This window comes from Cygnus olor, chromosome 19 (assembly GCF_009769625.2).
Source record: "Cygnus olor isolate bCygOlo1 chromosome 19, bCygOlo1.pri.v2, whole genome shotgun sequence".
NCBI lineage: Eukaryota > Metazoa > Chordata > Aves > Anseriformes > Anatidae > Cygnus > Cygnus olor.
Genome location: NC_049187.1, coordinates 5,292,875 through 5,308,608, shown reverse-complemented (window position 1 = coordinate 5,308,608; position 15,734 = coordinate 5,292,875). Strand labels below are relative to the sequence as shown.

General features: G+C 49.0%; 1 protein-coding gene across 1 annotated transcript in view; it reads right to left on the bottom strand.

Moving 5' to 3' along the window:
• Window positions 1-15,734, bottom strand: part of LOC121057441 (collagen alpha-1(XXVII) chain-like) — a 154,265-nt gene that overhangs the window by 73,219 nt on the left and 65,312 nt on the right. Inside the window, 4 exon segments of the mRNA XM_040531641.1 lie at window positions 6,413-6,457; window positions 6,869-6,922; window positions 9,454-9,498; window positions 13,625-13,678. Of these exon segments, the coding sequence (XP_040387575.1) occupies window positions 6,413-6,457; window positions 6,869-6,922; window positions 9,454-9,498; window positions 13,625-13,678 (198 nt within the window).

The window sequence follows — 15,734 nt, the reverse complement described above, 5'->3', positions numbered from 1 at the left end:
ATTCTGACTCCCTGTGCAGAAGTAATTTTCCCTAAAGGAAGGATTTCTTAGAAACAGTGGCTATCTTGTATTACCTCTTAGCCCTGCTGTTGGACCAGGTAACCTCCTGAGGTCCCTCCCAACCTCATTTATACAGTTTTTATATAAATAAAGACTGAGTCAAGGAGGAGGCAGAGAAAATTCATATATAAATAAAAATTCAATACATGGGAAGACAAACGAGGAGTGACTATCAAAAACTGGTACACTGTTAAGATCCACCAGAAATAACTGCTTGAGGAACTGTGTCCCATACACGGCACATGCATCCAAAATGGTCTTCCCAGTAAGGGAACAAGCCATACAAGAGTAAAGGGATCTGTGTTTAAACGTACTCCACGTGGAAGACACATGGACTTCTGCTTCAGAGCCAAAGCCTACAGAGAGATGACAGAGGAAGTCTACTTCTACTCAGGCAAAAAACATCCACTTGTTATCAGAGGGCTGAAATAATTATAATTACTGTGGTAACTTGCACGGGATAATGAAATTGTGAACGGTTAAGACTTGAGTTGGGAAAGACTTTTTGGACACAGCTTTTCCAGAAGAAAGTTAATTAAGAAGCATGAAGATTCAATGACGGAAACATTTCATGGATTCATGCTAAATTTGCTTAAATGTTTTGGTAAATGTTCTCAGAACATTTGACTGAATCATCTTCAAAACAAGTCTTTTATATATCAAAATTGAAATGCCATTCTTAAAAAAAGTTAAATGCATTTACTTTTTTTTTTTTTTAGCCTGAAGTATTTTAATTTGAGTCAAACCAAACATTTTGCTTCATCTAAACTACTTTCCATCTCCCCCTTTTATTTTGGCAAAGCAAGTAAATGGAAAAAATCAGCTATTTACACAGCTTTGGTTTGGATGAACCACAAGTATTAGATACAATAGGGGTGGCAAAAAACTACTGTATGGCCCAGCTCATTTTCCTGCACAGCAAAACAGCAGGGCACGAACGATGCATTGGCAGTGGCCATTAATACCCCAAAGCAAAACTGAGGACCAGGGCACCCACTTTTAGCTGCCTTGGACATAAATCTGACATTGACTCAGGCTGTGTGTGCTTAACTCGAGGAAGAAAGTAAGGAGGAGAGGTCAGAGTGTTTATTATAAAAAAAGAAGTGATGCTGAGATGACGAGAAGGGTCTGCAAGCACTCTGCTCATGGGGAGGGGGAGGAATGCATGATCTGGAATTGCAAATGGGATCTGCCCATGGGATATTGCCTATGCTTCATGTTTCACCTATAAAAAGAAACACAGCTTCACCATGAGGCCCCTCTTCATGCAACGCTGCTGAGAAGGAAGTGGCCGACCTGCACGCATGACACAGGTTTTCTGCCTGCGGCACGCAGAGGAGATGTCAAAAAACCTCATTTTGCTCTCAATCCGACATCTCTTCTTCCAGGATTTTCTGCTTGGCAATATATGGGGAGCTAACACTGCAAAACTACTCGACATATTTTACTGGGCCATGTCCTTCACTAGTTACAGATGTCCTCGTTCATAAAACTCCTTCATAGGAACAAGGAGCTAGGATTTCCTCCGCTTCCTCCACCTTCCCTCTGTGCTCATCACACCACATGGCTTCTCAAGACCACTCTGTTTCAGGGTTATGGACTAATTCCACTTCTCCCTGTAAGAGCAGACACAGCCCCCTCTGCCTCCTCTCCTTGCCTCCAGGAAAACATGGAAATGGAAACAGAAGACAGACCCATTTTGGGGGAAAACCGAAGCTGCAAAAACCACCATAACTTCTGGGCTACCTTTTATGAGAAGGATGCAGAAGGGCTGGCTAGCACTGGTGTGCCCTGTACTTGCTTGTCTAGATACAAAGATGTAGGAGGAGCGGGGTGTTGCCCCTTATTCTACTTCAGACCTGATCTCCACGTGATGCACGTGTTTGGGTTAAATAGAATACTCAACAAGGTAATGTAGGAAACAACGCCCAAAATACAACGAAAAACTCTGTTGTGGCAAAGCAGAACAGCAGCAGCATTCCTGAAAGACGCAGCATCGCAGTGAAGACCTGTTCCCAAGGGGGTAGAGGCAGCAGCCTCAGGCACACAGCAGCCAGCCACGCTGCACCGTGCTCAGGCTTCAACTGCTTCTCGTCCGGCTGCTCCTGAGCGAGGAGGACAAATCTGCATGAGGCCACACACTTGGACAGTGACCAAGACAGATGGGCTGCACAGGAGATCGCAGACATCTAATTAAATCTTCATCAGCACATCCACAGAAATCTCTGTGGCCGGGCTGTGCTCCAGGTACCCTGGGACACCGCAGGGTCCCCAGGGAGCGGCGCGTGGCACAGCACGCTCCACAGGGATGTACAGTAGAGGCCAAGTTCTGTAAAAATGTGATGGGAGAAAGACCCATCCCTCGCCAAGGAGGATGTGGGATGCTCTTGAAAGCCCTGCTGTCCCTCAGACCTGGGCTAATCCACAGGTGGCGGCAGATGGAAGGTGCGAGGAGCGACCCTCGGGGCTGCTATCATCTGCTAGGAGCTGATAATTATGAACGGTTACTGATTGCTGTCAGCATGGGGCAGCGAGGTTTGCTGCTTTCTGCCCTTGCTGATCTAGCACTTCAGATGCTGCCAAATATCTAGGGCCTTTTTTTTTTTTCTTCCTCTTTTTAAAAGTAACATTTAACTAGATTTACCAGCTTTCTGAAAGCTGTGGTGGAGCAGAACTTTCACCCCTCTCCCCTCTGGCTGCATAATGGGAAACTTCTGCACTAATCCCTTGTGTGTCTTTGGGGAAAGCTTCCATTTCTAAACGGGTTTATTAGAAACTGCTTTCAAGAGAATCCAGCTAACATCCTCATACAAGATGCAGCCTTCAGTAGGCTGGGACTCTCTGGGGTAAGGTGCTGACGTGCTGCTGGAATGGAGATGTTTGGTGAGGTTGACAGCTCCTGTCGACTGACTGAGCATCATTTGTGCTTGCTAGGACCTGGATGCATTCATCTTGCACATTCAACACACTTGGCACATGGCTCGGTTCTTTCAGAGATGAACTAGCAATTCGGGGTGCCCACTTAAAGTCTCAGGAAAGATGCTCGGACAGTTGAAGATGGCAGCTCAGCTCCTATGGGAAATGATGCATCTTGAACTGTTTCCTGAGCCCTGTTCATGAGCAGGGATGTAACCAGGATTCCCAGACTCTAACACGACTTTCTGCTCTATGGGCTGTGCAACTTCAAGGTATGGTGCCAGCCCGTCCTTCTGCAGCATTCCCTGTGAAGGCACTGCAGGCAAAAAGCATCAGCTTGGAAGTCTGAACTAATCTACTCTTCGAAGGGAGCTCAAGGACCTCACATACTCATCGAGTAGCACAGCAGGATGGGTGTGCTCCAGCCAGCGAACACCAGCATGCAGGGAAATGGTGGCTGCACAGTGGCTGGACTGGTTTCTCTGATTAGTTAGCTAACTTCACCTGGTAATTGCATCCTCAGCACCCAGCAGAGAAGGGAACTGTGACTTGGGAGGTGACCGAGCTTTAAATGAGGATCTCTGCAGAGGCAGATTTCCATACAATTGTGCTCTGGAAATGTTTCAAGAATGGCAGGAGGAAGACTTTCAGACTGACAGGCACAGAGAATAAGTGCATGACTCAGGCAGGTTGCTTATGTTTCTGGTCATAGCAGTAAGATAGTTTTGTCTGAAGACGATGATGGATGATTTTAATGAAGTCAAAATCTAATGGACAGAAAAAGAATAGTAAGCAATCAGCGAAATCAGTTAAGATGTTCCAGCCCCAAAATAGCAGTAGCAGCAGAAACTATCAGTGACACGACTGCTGGAGATGACAGAATGGAGCCTCCAACACGAGTCTGGTCTATGCAGGGTCCTTCTGCAGCCCAAGCCCAGCTGGGCACTACGCAAACACAAAAATCCTGCCTCTACTTTCCGACACCATGGGTTTCCTTAGGCCAGACATTTCTAAGACCAGCTTCAACTGAAAGGCATAAGGCAAAGGGACAAAGAAAGATTTTTCACACAGCTTCTAAATAAAGGTTGAGATGGAAAACCTCTTCATTGAAATGAGGCAGACAACAAGAGGAAAGATGATGCGGGGGAGGACAGAGCCCAAGAGGCCAGGGTACTCTTCCCACCTCTAGTATCTTCCTCCTCGATCACTTCTGTGACTCAGAAGCCCTCATGAAGAGCATAAACATCCCATCCTCCAACCACATGTACATTTAGACCGTGAGCTACTTGAAGGCAGCGATTTTCCCTTGCTATTAACTGAGGAAATGCAGCAAGACCAGCTATCATTTACATTTCTCAGTGGTACCAGAGCTTAAACAATTAAAACATAAATGTAAACAAGCTGTAAGAGGGGCTGAGTGTTTTTGCTCATGAAGCCCAAATCAGAGTGAGAGGAAATAAAGTCTTGAGGAGCAATTCACTAAAGAATTATTGGAGTAAATGAAAGCAACAGCCTTTTCATCAGTTGGAGAAGGGATGCATTATAAACTAGGCCAACTAGCTGAACAGCAAGACCAACAAATCAGAAAACCAAGTAACTGAACAAAACCCACAAAGCTGTTTCTGGCTAAATCCTCCCCCAAACATAAGGAGAGCTGAGGAACCTTGTCTGTACTCATGCAAGCAGGTACAGCAAATTTGGATGCTTTGTCTAAGACCTGCAATGTTAAAGCTGCATGCATTCACCAGAGCAGATGAGAACTGTGGCCATCAATGCCTAAGTAAATCTGGTTTCCCTTTGCCCTATGTTTTCCATCCCGTTGGCCTTTGGACTGCTGGAAAGGATACACACAAGCTGTTTGGAAGCTCTCTCTCGTATCTGGTATTATTGTTTGATCTGAGTGTTTGATAGTGCCCCAGGATATTCAAACTAAGGTCAACTCCTTAGGGACAGAGGAAGCTTGAGCAGGAGGGATGGTTTGTCAGTCCTGGATCAGGAAAGGGCTGTAACGAAAGCCAGGAAGGGAGTCTGTCCTGTCCAAGGAAAATGCAGTGGGAGAGGTAGCTGGGTAGCTGGGCAGTGAAAGGAAAGTTTCCCGGCACCCCAGGAGAGGAGCTGCAAGACCGAGCACAGGGCTGTTGGGAGATGGTGGGTAATTCTGCTCTTGGGACTGTCGTGAAGATAACTCCACAGAGAGCTGCAAACTGGTCATTACTGTGATAGCAGCAACTGGAGAAATACTGGGGATAAATACAGCAGTCTGTGTAAAGTGATGGATACTGGAATGTCCATAAGGGTTAGTTTTGATGAATACTGATTTAGAGCAGTCAGAAGAGTCTGTGGCCTCTGGGAATTGGTGTTGAGTCAAGAAACCGGCTCCGATGTCTTAAACTTGTCATAGAGAAAAAGCCCTTCTATTGCCCTGTCCTTCCTCTCTACAAAAGTGAAAAGGCAGTACATGGGAGAAATGGAAACTACAGACAGGAGCCCTGGCAAAGAACTGCTATAACATAGTAAGAGTGGAAATAATTGGCTTGACACTACTTCCTCCATGTGCTGTTTTGGGCTACTAAATCATTCTCTAAAAGCAAACATCTAATAAGAGAATAAAACATCACACAGAAGGAGGAGGATACAATTAATGGTCATTTTGCACTGCCCTCCTGAGCAATCAGAGCCAACAATAAATGACTGCACCTCCCACTCTTTCAGACTAAATAAATCCTGCAGCTGAATATCTGTAGGAGGATGGTTCTCATGACAATGAGACATTTACACAGGCAGATTCATGCTGATTTAGCTCAAGCTACGTGTTTCTGTGCCAGCAGCACTAAATCATTGCCATCAATGCCCCTCTCCTTTTCTCTTCTTCTAAAGTGATTTATATCATTTCGGCATAAGGCAATTTCCTCTCGGCAGGAGGCTGAGCTGAGGTGAGCCTCTTGAACAGGAGCAGAGGTACCTAACACGCAAGATGTTTTCCCGGGGATCCAGCTTGTTTGTCTGTTCCAGCGAGCTGTGCTGCTTTGTTATATCATGTTTCCTCCAAACACATTTATGCAAACCCACTTTCAGTGTTAGGTCTTCACCCTCCTCCCCATCCCATCATGTAACCAATATAAAAACATAAAAGCCCAGCAAAACATCAGATAATCTTACGGTTACCATCATCATCGGTGGGAGACAGAAGCTCCAAAGAGGAGCTAAGCATAACTGATCTACGCTAGAGCCCCATGGAAAAGGGGATGGGGCAGATATCATAAAAGAAAGAAAAATCAAAACTTTGCTTTCAAGAAAAGGGTAGGATGGAAGGGAGGGAGCAAAGAGCCAGCCAGAGTGGAATCAGTACCATGGTGCTGAATAAGAAAGAGAAGCTAGAAAGGGGGTTTCCCATGCAAAATTAAAACACAGTGCAATAAGGGAGTATTCAGATCACCTTATCACCTTTCAGTCCATGTTCTCCAGGGTTTCCCATCAGCCCCTGAAACAAAAGAAAGTTCAGGCTGAGACTGAGCCACCAAGAAGACTTGCTCAGGTCTATGACATTGATGTCCCTGCGGGGGCTGGTGGCTCAGACCCACAGCACTGGCCTGGCACAGCCCCTAGCCTGAATACCAGGCTGCTCCCAAAGCACGCTCCACCAAACCTTCTTCAAACACCCTTCTTGGGCTGGAGGCATGCAGGGGAAATGCCCCTGGCATTCTCCAGTAACTTGCACCTACTGCAGACCACCAGCGGGATGTTGTGTTGAGCAGTCCTGTGTCTGGGTGAATGGACAAGCAATACTGGGGACCATCCTTTCCCTCAGGACGGTCACCCGAGGGAGGAAAAGAATGATCTTCAGTCCTGCCATGGAGGGACGAGAGCTCATGTAACTCAGGTATTCTCTCACCTTTAAGCCTTTTGGTCCTGGATAGCCTATAGGTCCAACAGAGCCCATGTCACCCTAGTAAGAGAAAGAAAATTACCAAAGTCATTAGGTGCCAAGCCAACAGATAGCCGTATGTGGTGTCATGTTCTTCTCCCATCCAGTCCCTCAGTACCTCTCAATTTACAGGAGCCACACCACTGACTTCAGCAGAAGCAGCATCCTGGGACCAGTCAAGAGACTTTTTATATGTGGACAACTTCTAAGTAAAAATGCGTGGGATGTTCGTCTCACATTTAGCTTCTATTAGTTAACGAATTCAGGGTGGTAAATTAGTGGCAAAATAATCAAAAACTAATTAAGAAAACACCTTGAAGTCTGCAACTGTTGTAGGATCTGAGATTTTGGTTCTGTCTGTACTTCCTAAATTCATACATTTTATGAATAGATTCTTTTCCCTTTTCCACCATTTGAAAAATTAAAATATTGAGTGGGTTTACTACAGGCCTGGAGTGTATTTATTCTTGGTGAAGTTACTCGTGGTCTCAGAAAGAAGCCACCACAGTATTCATTCCTGAGTTCTCTGGAGGGAGATTCAGGGAGTGCCAAAAGGACACAGACCCAAACAGCAGAAGAAAAGGCAGTGGTCAAGAAATTTGGGTTGCTGCTCAGATCTGATATCTAGACTGATATGGGGAGGAAAGGGGAGAAACAGGAGGGAAAGGACAGAGGTGCCTCAGCAGCCTGGACAACTGGCTGCAGCAAGAAGACAGCCCGGCATCATGTATCGGGCCTTGTGCGAGAAGCTGCCGCCCAGGACACTGGAGTTCATGGTGGCTGTGTGTACCTGCACACGCACGTATAAAAGGAAGCCTTCAGTGGCCGACATTGAAGCAGGCTTTGATTGCTCTCAGCCCATGAAGGGAGCCAGTGATATGGCGCGGCAGCCTCGCGGGCAGCGTGTCAATAAACAGGGCCGGCCCTGCTGAGGGAGCGCGGCGCTGGCCCACAGTCAGGGCCCGCAGCCACGCTGGGAGCGCTGGGCTGCGGCCCCTAACAGATGCCCTTTTCATGCCTCCCAGCATAAAGACTTCTTGTAGAAACGCGTTTACTTAAAGCTTTGCCCGCACAGCTAATTAGGAGAGCAAGAGGCTTTAGCTCCCTCTAATTCTGCTCTCCAACCCCTTTTAAACAGCGAGCCCAAACACCTGCAGGGCACGCGGAGGGAACAGCCGGTCCCTGGGGGGCTGTAGCAGGGAGGAAGGAAGGGATCGGACGTGGGCCAGCCGGAGCAAACCCCAATGCCTCCATGTGCCCTGCAGCCAGCCCAGGGCAGGAAGCGGCTGGTTGCTGCCCTGCAGGGAGGAGAAGGCAGGCTGGAAGTGCCCCTTTCTCCCTGGGGAAATGGAAGGGGTCACCCTTAGATCAGTCCTGCCAGAGATGCTTCAGCAGCCCAAATTCAGGAGCTGCCTGTTCTCCCAGGACACAGGATCCTGCTCAGTTTGAGCTGAATCTCGGGCTGAGGTTTTTATCTGCTTGGAGCAGTGCCAGCAGCCAGCAGCCGAGCGTCACTGCTGCGGCACGCGACTCTTGAAAAAACAGCACTGCCAAGGATTGACTTTCTGCCTCAGAAGTAAAGCCAGGAAGAAGCCCATAACAAAATGATCCACCTTTGCCCCAATCCCCCATCTGCAAGACAAATACTCTTATACTACCATATTCTCTGTTTTTCCTCCAAGGAGTGTAAAATTTCCAGATTTGGTGCTCTGTGTTTGTGCAATGCCCAGTACGGCCAAGGCCTTAATCTTGCCTGACTTACACCCTCCTGTAATTAAGTTATGGGATGGCAAAAGGAGTCTGTTTCTAACCATTCAATGCAAATTAAATTTTCATGGATTATCGTAGCTGAGGAGGAACTATTTTGAAAGAAAGCTATAGTTGCTAACAGAGCCTACCACCTCTTCTGCATGGAAGGAAATACCTTGAAACAAGTACTGAGCCCTAAAAATAAACCAGAATATGTTCAGCTGGGCATTCACTAACCCCAGCACAGCTGCCAGGGGATGAGTTGCCACCCTTCCTTACAGCCATTTATCTCATGCTAGGGAGGGGTGTAACGAAGGGTGGAATTTGGCTATTTATGCAATTACCTGGATTAGTGGTGGGACAGTGGGAGCATGTGCAAAATTCCTGTATACCCAAAGGACAGACAGTTCCTGCACGTGGTCTCTCCAGTGAGCAAGAACTATGCATCCTTAGGTTACTGCTCCCAGGGACTCACTTTTAAAAAGATGACAGATTCTGGCATGGAATGAATATTGCATCTTAGAAGAAATACCCTGGTAAATGTTATCAAAAGGGCGAATTATCTAGCAGTAAGTGCACTAACAGTAAATATTTACTCTGTTCCCTTTTGCTTAGAAAGGGTTTGCTCTCTTCCACCTCACGGTCCACCAGCCCACTCCTCTCTCCCCAGCCGTCACGCCTCCCCCATACACAGTCATCCCTTTCACTGCCCGGCACAGGAAGGAGAAAATCTGTGTGTAGTTATGCACACCAAAAGGGTTAAAGCCCCGAGAAGCCAGATCTCCATTTGTTTTTGTACTTACAATGAGTCCAAGGACTCCAGGAGGACCTGGGGCTCCCAATTCTCCCTAAAAGGAAAGACAGACCGACATGGTTATGGGCTCTTTGTAGACAAACAGAGGCTGAAAGGCAGCTCAGTGTTTCAAGGGCTTGAGGGCAGGGAAAACACTGTCCCTCCCCCTTCCTCCCCGCTCCCCAACCCCTTTCCCTGGCCAAAGTGATGGAGAGACTCCACGCCATTGAACCCGCTCTTGTGGGTGCTCAGCCTCTGCAGACACAGGGCTGCTTGTTGCTCTGCAGCTATTTGCAGGCTGATGTCCCCTCCCAGCAGCAGGCTGGATAAAAGCAGCATTTTATGTGCATGGGGCAGGCAGGAGAGCAGTGGTAGCTGCCTCGAGGTATGGGAAGGCTTGGGCAGAGAGGGGGCACGGGGGCTGCAAAGCTAGGGTGGGATGGAGAGGTAAGATGCTGCTCGCACAGGGAAAGGTGAGGGTTTGGGAGTGGTTAAGAAACAGTAAAACTCGTGAAAAAAGGAGAATGCAGATGAAAATTAAACTGGGCAATTTGAAGAGAGGGTATACTGGCTTCTGGTGCTGGCTGATGGGCCCTGGCAGCGTGGTTGGCACCGTGGGGTACTCCGAGGCTGAGCACCCAGGGGGAGTGGTGTAACATAGGGAACCAGCAGCCTTCTCGTGTCCATCTGGCCTCCCCTTAGAGGCTTTCCAAGAGGCTCAGAGCACCCCATTTCAAGGCGCGGGCTGCTCTCCGGGTCTGCTTTGAATTCTCAGCTTCACCACAAACTCCCCTTGTGCCAGCATCCCAAAGACAGGTGGGTGCCAGGAGTGCCAGCAGGTGCCTGGGAGCATTTCCTGGCGCAGGGCAGCAGAGCAGCTGTTAGACCCCCACAAATGACCTGTCTAGCTCCCCAAGCACTTCACCAATCCCTCCGTGAAGCTCAGCCCGTCCCTGTGCCTTTCCCTTAGCGGATCTCCTGCTGCCCGGCCGCACCGACAGCAGGCAGCTTGTCGGAGCAAGGAGCTGCCCTCACACACCTCCAGCTCCAGCAGGGCCTCCCCAAACAAGTGCACTGGAACTGCTAAACTTCCCCTTGGCTCAGGCAACCCTACCCCTGCTCTGGATCACACTGGCTACTTTCTTTGACAGACCAGCTCGGTTTATGGCGCACATCTGGTGGAGTCCCCTTCGGTGCAATAAAGCTCCCCTTTTATGGCAAGATTTGCCCAGTGAAAGAATGAAAGAGAAGGGGACGCAACGTGACTAAACGTGCTCAGCCTTCCTGGGCAAAGGGTTACGTGTGTTTATTTTATGGGAAGTGGAGTAAAGGACTATTGGGCAAGCACACACAAAAAGCGTTTCATAATCTCAACCGGCCTAAAATTGCTTTTTTATGGCTGGTTCCTTTCCTGCATACTTGGGACATCTGTGGAGCGATTGTTCCTCACGGGTGGGATTTCTGTGTCCTCAGAGCTACTGCAACAAGGTCGGCTTCAAGCATCCAGGCAAGGCCAGGCAGTGCCAGGCCCAGCGAGGAGAAGAAACATCCCCGGGGACGCTCGGCAGAGGAGCTGCACAGTGGCCTGGGTCTCCCCAGGAGCTCTGTAGGCTCCAAGAGTGGCTGGGATGAAGGTTGGCTGAATGCTCAGCTCTGGGCCCCACCAGGTGGGACTGCCTAGATTTCTGAGTTATGTCACCTGGGTATTCCTTAAGAGAAAGGGTAAATGTGGAAACACACGGCCTCAGTGTAATGCAAAAGGATTTCCTCTTGGAAGAGGAGGGGGTGGACTCCTCTGGGAGAGGCAGGCCAGACAAATTGTCATTTAAACCATTCCCTGGGCTGGGAAGGAGGGATTTCCAGGTGCTCCCTTCCTGGCCATCAGCAGTGACAGGCTGGTCCCTGACCTGTGAGGGAAATGGGGCTCCATCCTCCTTTGCAGTGCATGAGTCTGGCACTGGGACATGAGACAAGGAGATGAATCAACAGTCCTTTCCCATGTCCAATTCCTGTGATTAAGAGACTAATTAGAGTGGCTAAAGCACTCCGGGAACGGGGATCTGGAATGCAATGGCTCGACAGTTCTCAGCAAGATGGTAGGAGGGAAGAACGCCCCTGCGGTCGCGGGAGCCTTGGCTCTGTCTGGGAGGCACGGAAAGAAGATCAGAGGCTGTTGGCTTCGTCCATCCCTGTGCGACGGCAGTGGCGTAAGTTGGGGATCAAACGGAGGATGGGGCAGCTCAGGACCCGTGGCAGCCTGCCTGCCTGCCTGCGATTTAGCTGCATGCTCCACCTAGCAAACTCGGCATAGCTGTCTGTTCCGCAAACAGACTTTCTGGCATTTTTCTGTGTCTGTGACTCCGCTCGTGACCCTGTGAACCTCCCTTCAAGTCCGCCGAAACAGTCTGTTTTCATTCTATGATCTCCAAGGCACATTAATATTTAAGAGCCGTTGATAAGATGAAAGAAGAGCAATCTTTCTGGATGAATTAACGGAAAGGACATTTGCTGCTCCCCGATGCTCTGGGAACTGGCGTTCGACTAACATCGAGCACATCTTCTGAATGGGGCTTAGACAACTAGCGAATTTAAATGAAAACAAAACAAGTTCTTTGTAGAAAAGGAGTCTTCCTGACCTCCAGGACTCCTGCTCTTCCTGGTGGGCTGGCTGGAAACAGCAATACAATCTAGAAAGTTTTCTACTCTGGGACTACTGATTCCACTCTGACCCACGGCTTATGTTGACTGAGGGATGGGAAAACTCCTGCAGAAGGATTCCTTGGGAATCTAATTCGTTCAGTTCACTGCAATTGTAACTCTGCTGCTGAATTCCCACAAAGGCTGGAGCATAGCTGAGCTTGGCCTGCTGGCTGGAGCTGCTTGTGAAAATAACTTTTATGCCGCATATGTGATGAGTGGGAACTTAAGATGCGTAAGGCGTGGATTGCTTCACACAAATCACTCCATTGAACACCACAGCCACACTGAGATGTTGTGTGTGAACAGCCAAGACAGTATGAATTTCAAAGATGAATCAGGACGCCTCGTCTGCTAATTGAGGAAGAACTGACAGAGCCATTCAGAAAATAATTTCAAATAATTAATACATCTGATAATTTTACAATCCACAATGGCATGTTTTGTGAGCAGTGGAAAACACAGCACATACCCAACTGTTTGGCACGAAGTGCTACAAGAACAGAGCAAAATAATTCTTATTAGCATCCAGCTGCTCAGATGGTCTCTGGGACCATCCTGACCCAGTTCCCAGGAGACACATCCCATTCTTAGAAAGCCAGCAGGGGTCAGATGGAGATCGGAGGGAGGCCGAGAACTCAAGGGCCTGGAGACCTCTCTCACTGCGCTGGGGCCGGGGGAGGCATGAAGCAGGGGCGCAGAAGCCCAGACCTCTGCATCTGTTCCCCGGCACACCCAGGCTCCAGAGCAGGCAACCTGGCACTTGTACCGGTGCCAATGGTTCCCTTTGGCTGAGGAAAGGCACTAAGCTTGGAGCACTTTAGAAGCTCACAGCTACATGCTAGTGAGATGCAAACCATGCAGTACCAGCTCGCTGTACCTGGTCAGGAAATGAGATGTGGTGAAAAGCAGGAGAGGGGTGGCCTCTTTCTCTACGTACTGTCTTGGACCTCTCCACAATTGAGCACCGGGCCTGCTCCTCGGAGGGCTCATGCAGTCTCGTAGCCATCTGTGGTGACTTATGACGATGTAGCCCTCTCTCTGCGGGCCCTGTCTTGCTGCTCTGCTCACACACTGCTCCATCCAGAGCACACCAGAGTCAAGAGGGCGATTCCTGTGGCATGGACCACATGCTCTGGCCACTGCTTGCTCCTCACGAGCAGCATCCCTACCTTCTCTCACCTGATTTTTCTTCTAATCATATCCTCAGGATGAGAAAGCATCTATCAAGACCAAGGTGCAAGGAAGATGATGGAGGGAGACAGAAAGCAAATGGCAACGTGATGACCCGGCAGTTACAGGATGTTGAGCTGAACACAGGAATTTGCAGCATGCACAAGCAGGGCAGGGGCGTGCATTTGTTTTTCAGGAGGAACAACAAAATGCTATCAGCTGCCACCAAACCGAGAAGCTTCATTCAGCTCTCACTAGCACGATATGTCTACCACAATGAAAAGAAACAAGGGGAAAAGCCATCAACTTACTGGGTTCCCATCGATGCCTGGAGGTCCTCGTTCCCCAAAATCACCAGGAAAACCCTGAGGAGAAAAACATCAGTATTACTTATTGATGCAGCCTGGTGTAAAAGCAGCCAGCTTAAAGACTGTCCCCAGCATGCAGTGCAGCACTTGACAGCAGGTCACCAGGAAGCCTGGGCCAAGCCGCCTGCTTGTCCTCGTTCAAACCACCCCTGCTCCACCAGCACGCGCCCAGCGAGAAGCTCTGCGGGGCCAAGAGCTGATTCACTCCCCTCTCCTGGGGCCAGTGAAGGGCAACCAGAAGTCTCGTTTACAAGGCTCAGCCATGAGCTGCGCATTAACTGGTGGGAGCCTCCAGAGGAAAACATAGCGAGGAGACAGGAAGGCTTTCTCCTTGGCCGTGCTGTGAAAAGCACCCCTTGCTGAGGTTGCTGGACCTGACCGTTCACGCCTTGCCTTGCAGGCTGTGCCCGGTCCTCCATCAGCTGTGCCTTTGAACAGCAGCTCTCAGCCCTGGGCAGGCTTCAGATGGCAGGCAAGGCTTTAGCAGCACCATGTAGAAAGCATGAGAGTGCGAAGGAGAGAGAAAGGTGAAAATCAGTGCTTTTTTTTCCTTTTGGTTCACCAAAGTACTTTCAGTATGTCCCACAAAGATACACAGCCCTGAGGAGTACACTGTGTAGTTTACAAGTGAAACATTAATCCTACATTCAGAGGATCGGACTCTATATTTAATGACACAGTGCTTCCTATCCTCTTTAGAAGAAATGCCCTACCGATAAATGCAATACCTCCTTAAAAGTCAATCCTAAATCCTTTATGTTCTGGAAGAATTCACAAACCTTGCTGCAATGACTGTCCTCAAAAATGGACTGTCAATCTGCATTATTTCACCCCGTTGACTACCACAGTCATTTTAACAGTTCCCCCCTCTCACAGTATAGCTTAATGCCTGTCAGAGCCCATGCCGATGCTTAATGGGGCTGACCAAAGACGCCAGGAGAACTCACGCTGATGCATTCATGACCTTGCAGCTCGCCAGAGGAACTAACGGCTCCAAGCTCCTTACGGTCTGCACCCCAGAGCTGTGAAAGACCACGCTAACTACATGAAAAGGTCACCACAACGCCTTCTGCATAGTCTCATTATATCTGATACAAATCTGGAAGGTATCAAACAATTATAAAAGAGGTACTGAGCCAGAACTCAATGGCATGACACGTTCTCTTTCAGACAGACCCCGTGCTGCACCATGCCCCACGTACCACCAACGCACCCAGCAGCTGGCTCTCCCCTGTCCTGTTGTGCTCCGTGTCCCTCAGCCAGAGCTCAGCACAGGGGGCTGTAACTCTGTGCTTAGCAAACCCTGCCGGTCACTACACTTCTGTCTTCAAGGAGGAAGCCGTTGAGTTTAAGCCCCAACCTTGCCCTGAGCTTGCACGCCATCCAGCAAAGGGCTGGCGGGGCGCAGGCTGCGGAGAGCTGTCAGGGACCTGCTCAAACACCAGCAGCTTCAGATAAAATATGACACAGCATCCCCTCCTTCACTCTGAGCTCAAAGGGAGGTTATCTGCTGGAAGAGCTGCCCATGGACAGAGCAAAGGCAGAGCCTAGCCCCAGGCTCTTCCTCCTAGATGTGGGCTACGATCCTGTTTTCCTCTCCACACTGTTCTGACCACGGACATCAGGATGGAAACTAAGAACTGGATTTACGTATAAAAGGCTGCTTAGCCAGGGCCAGACCTCCACTCACCGTCAGTGGCTCACAACTTGTGGCCAACACAACCAGGTTGAAAGCTGCTTGGTCACACCCCAGGTGAAATACGGGGGATCTGTTAAGACAACTGCAATTTTGCTACTGACTTCTGAGCTAGGATTTCATCTCCTCTGTACCAGTCCCCTACGGTACACTCTCATGAATGGATGCAAGCTATTGCTTGCTTGTTTGGACTCCATACTTATATTTTACAGGCATCACAGCGAATGGGAAAGTTGTCTGCCTTTCCAGCTGGGCACTGCATCCCTCCAGCCTGTGCACAAAGCCAAGAAGCTGTGGTAAGCAACCACTGGAAAAAGCCTTCTGCCATCTAGAGACAAAGACGTCAAATATAACAAG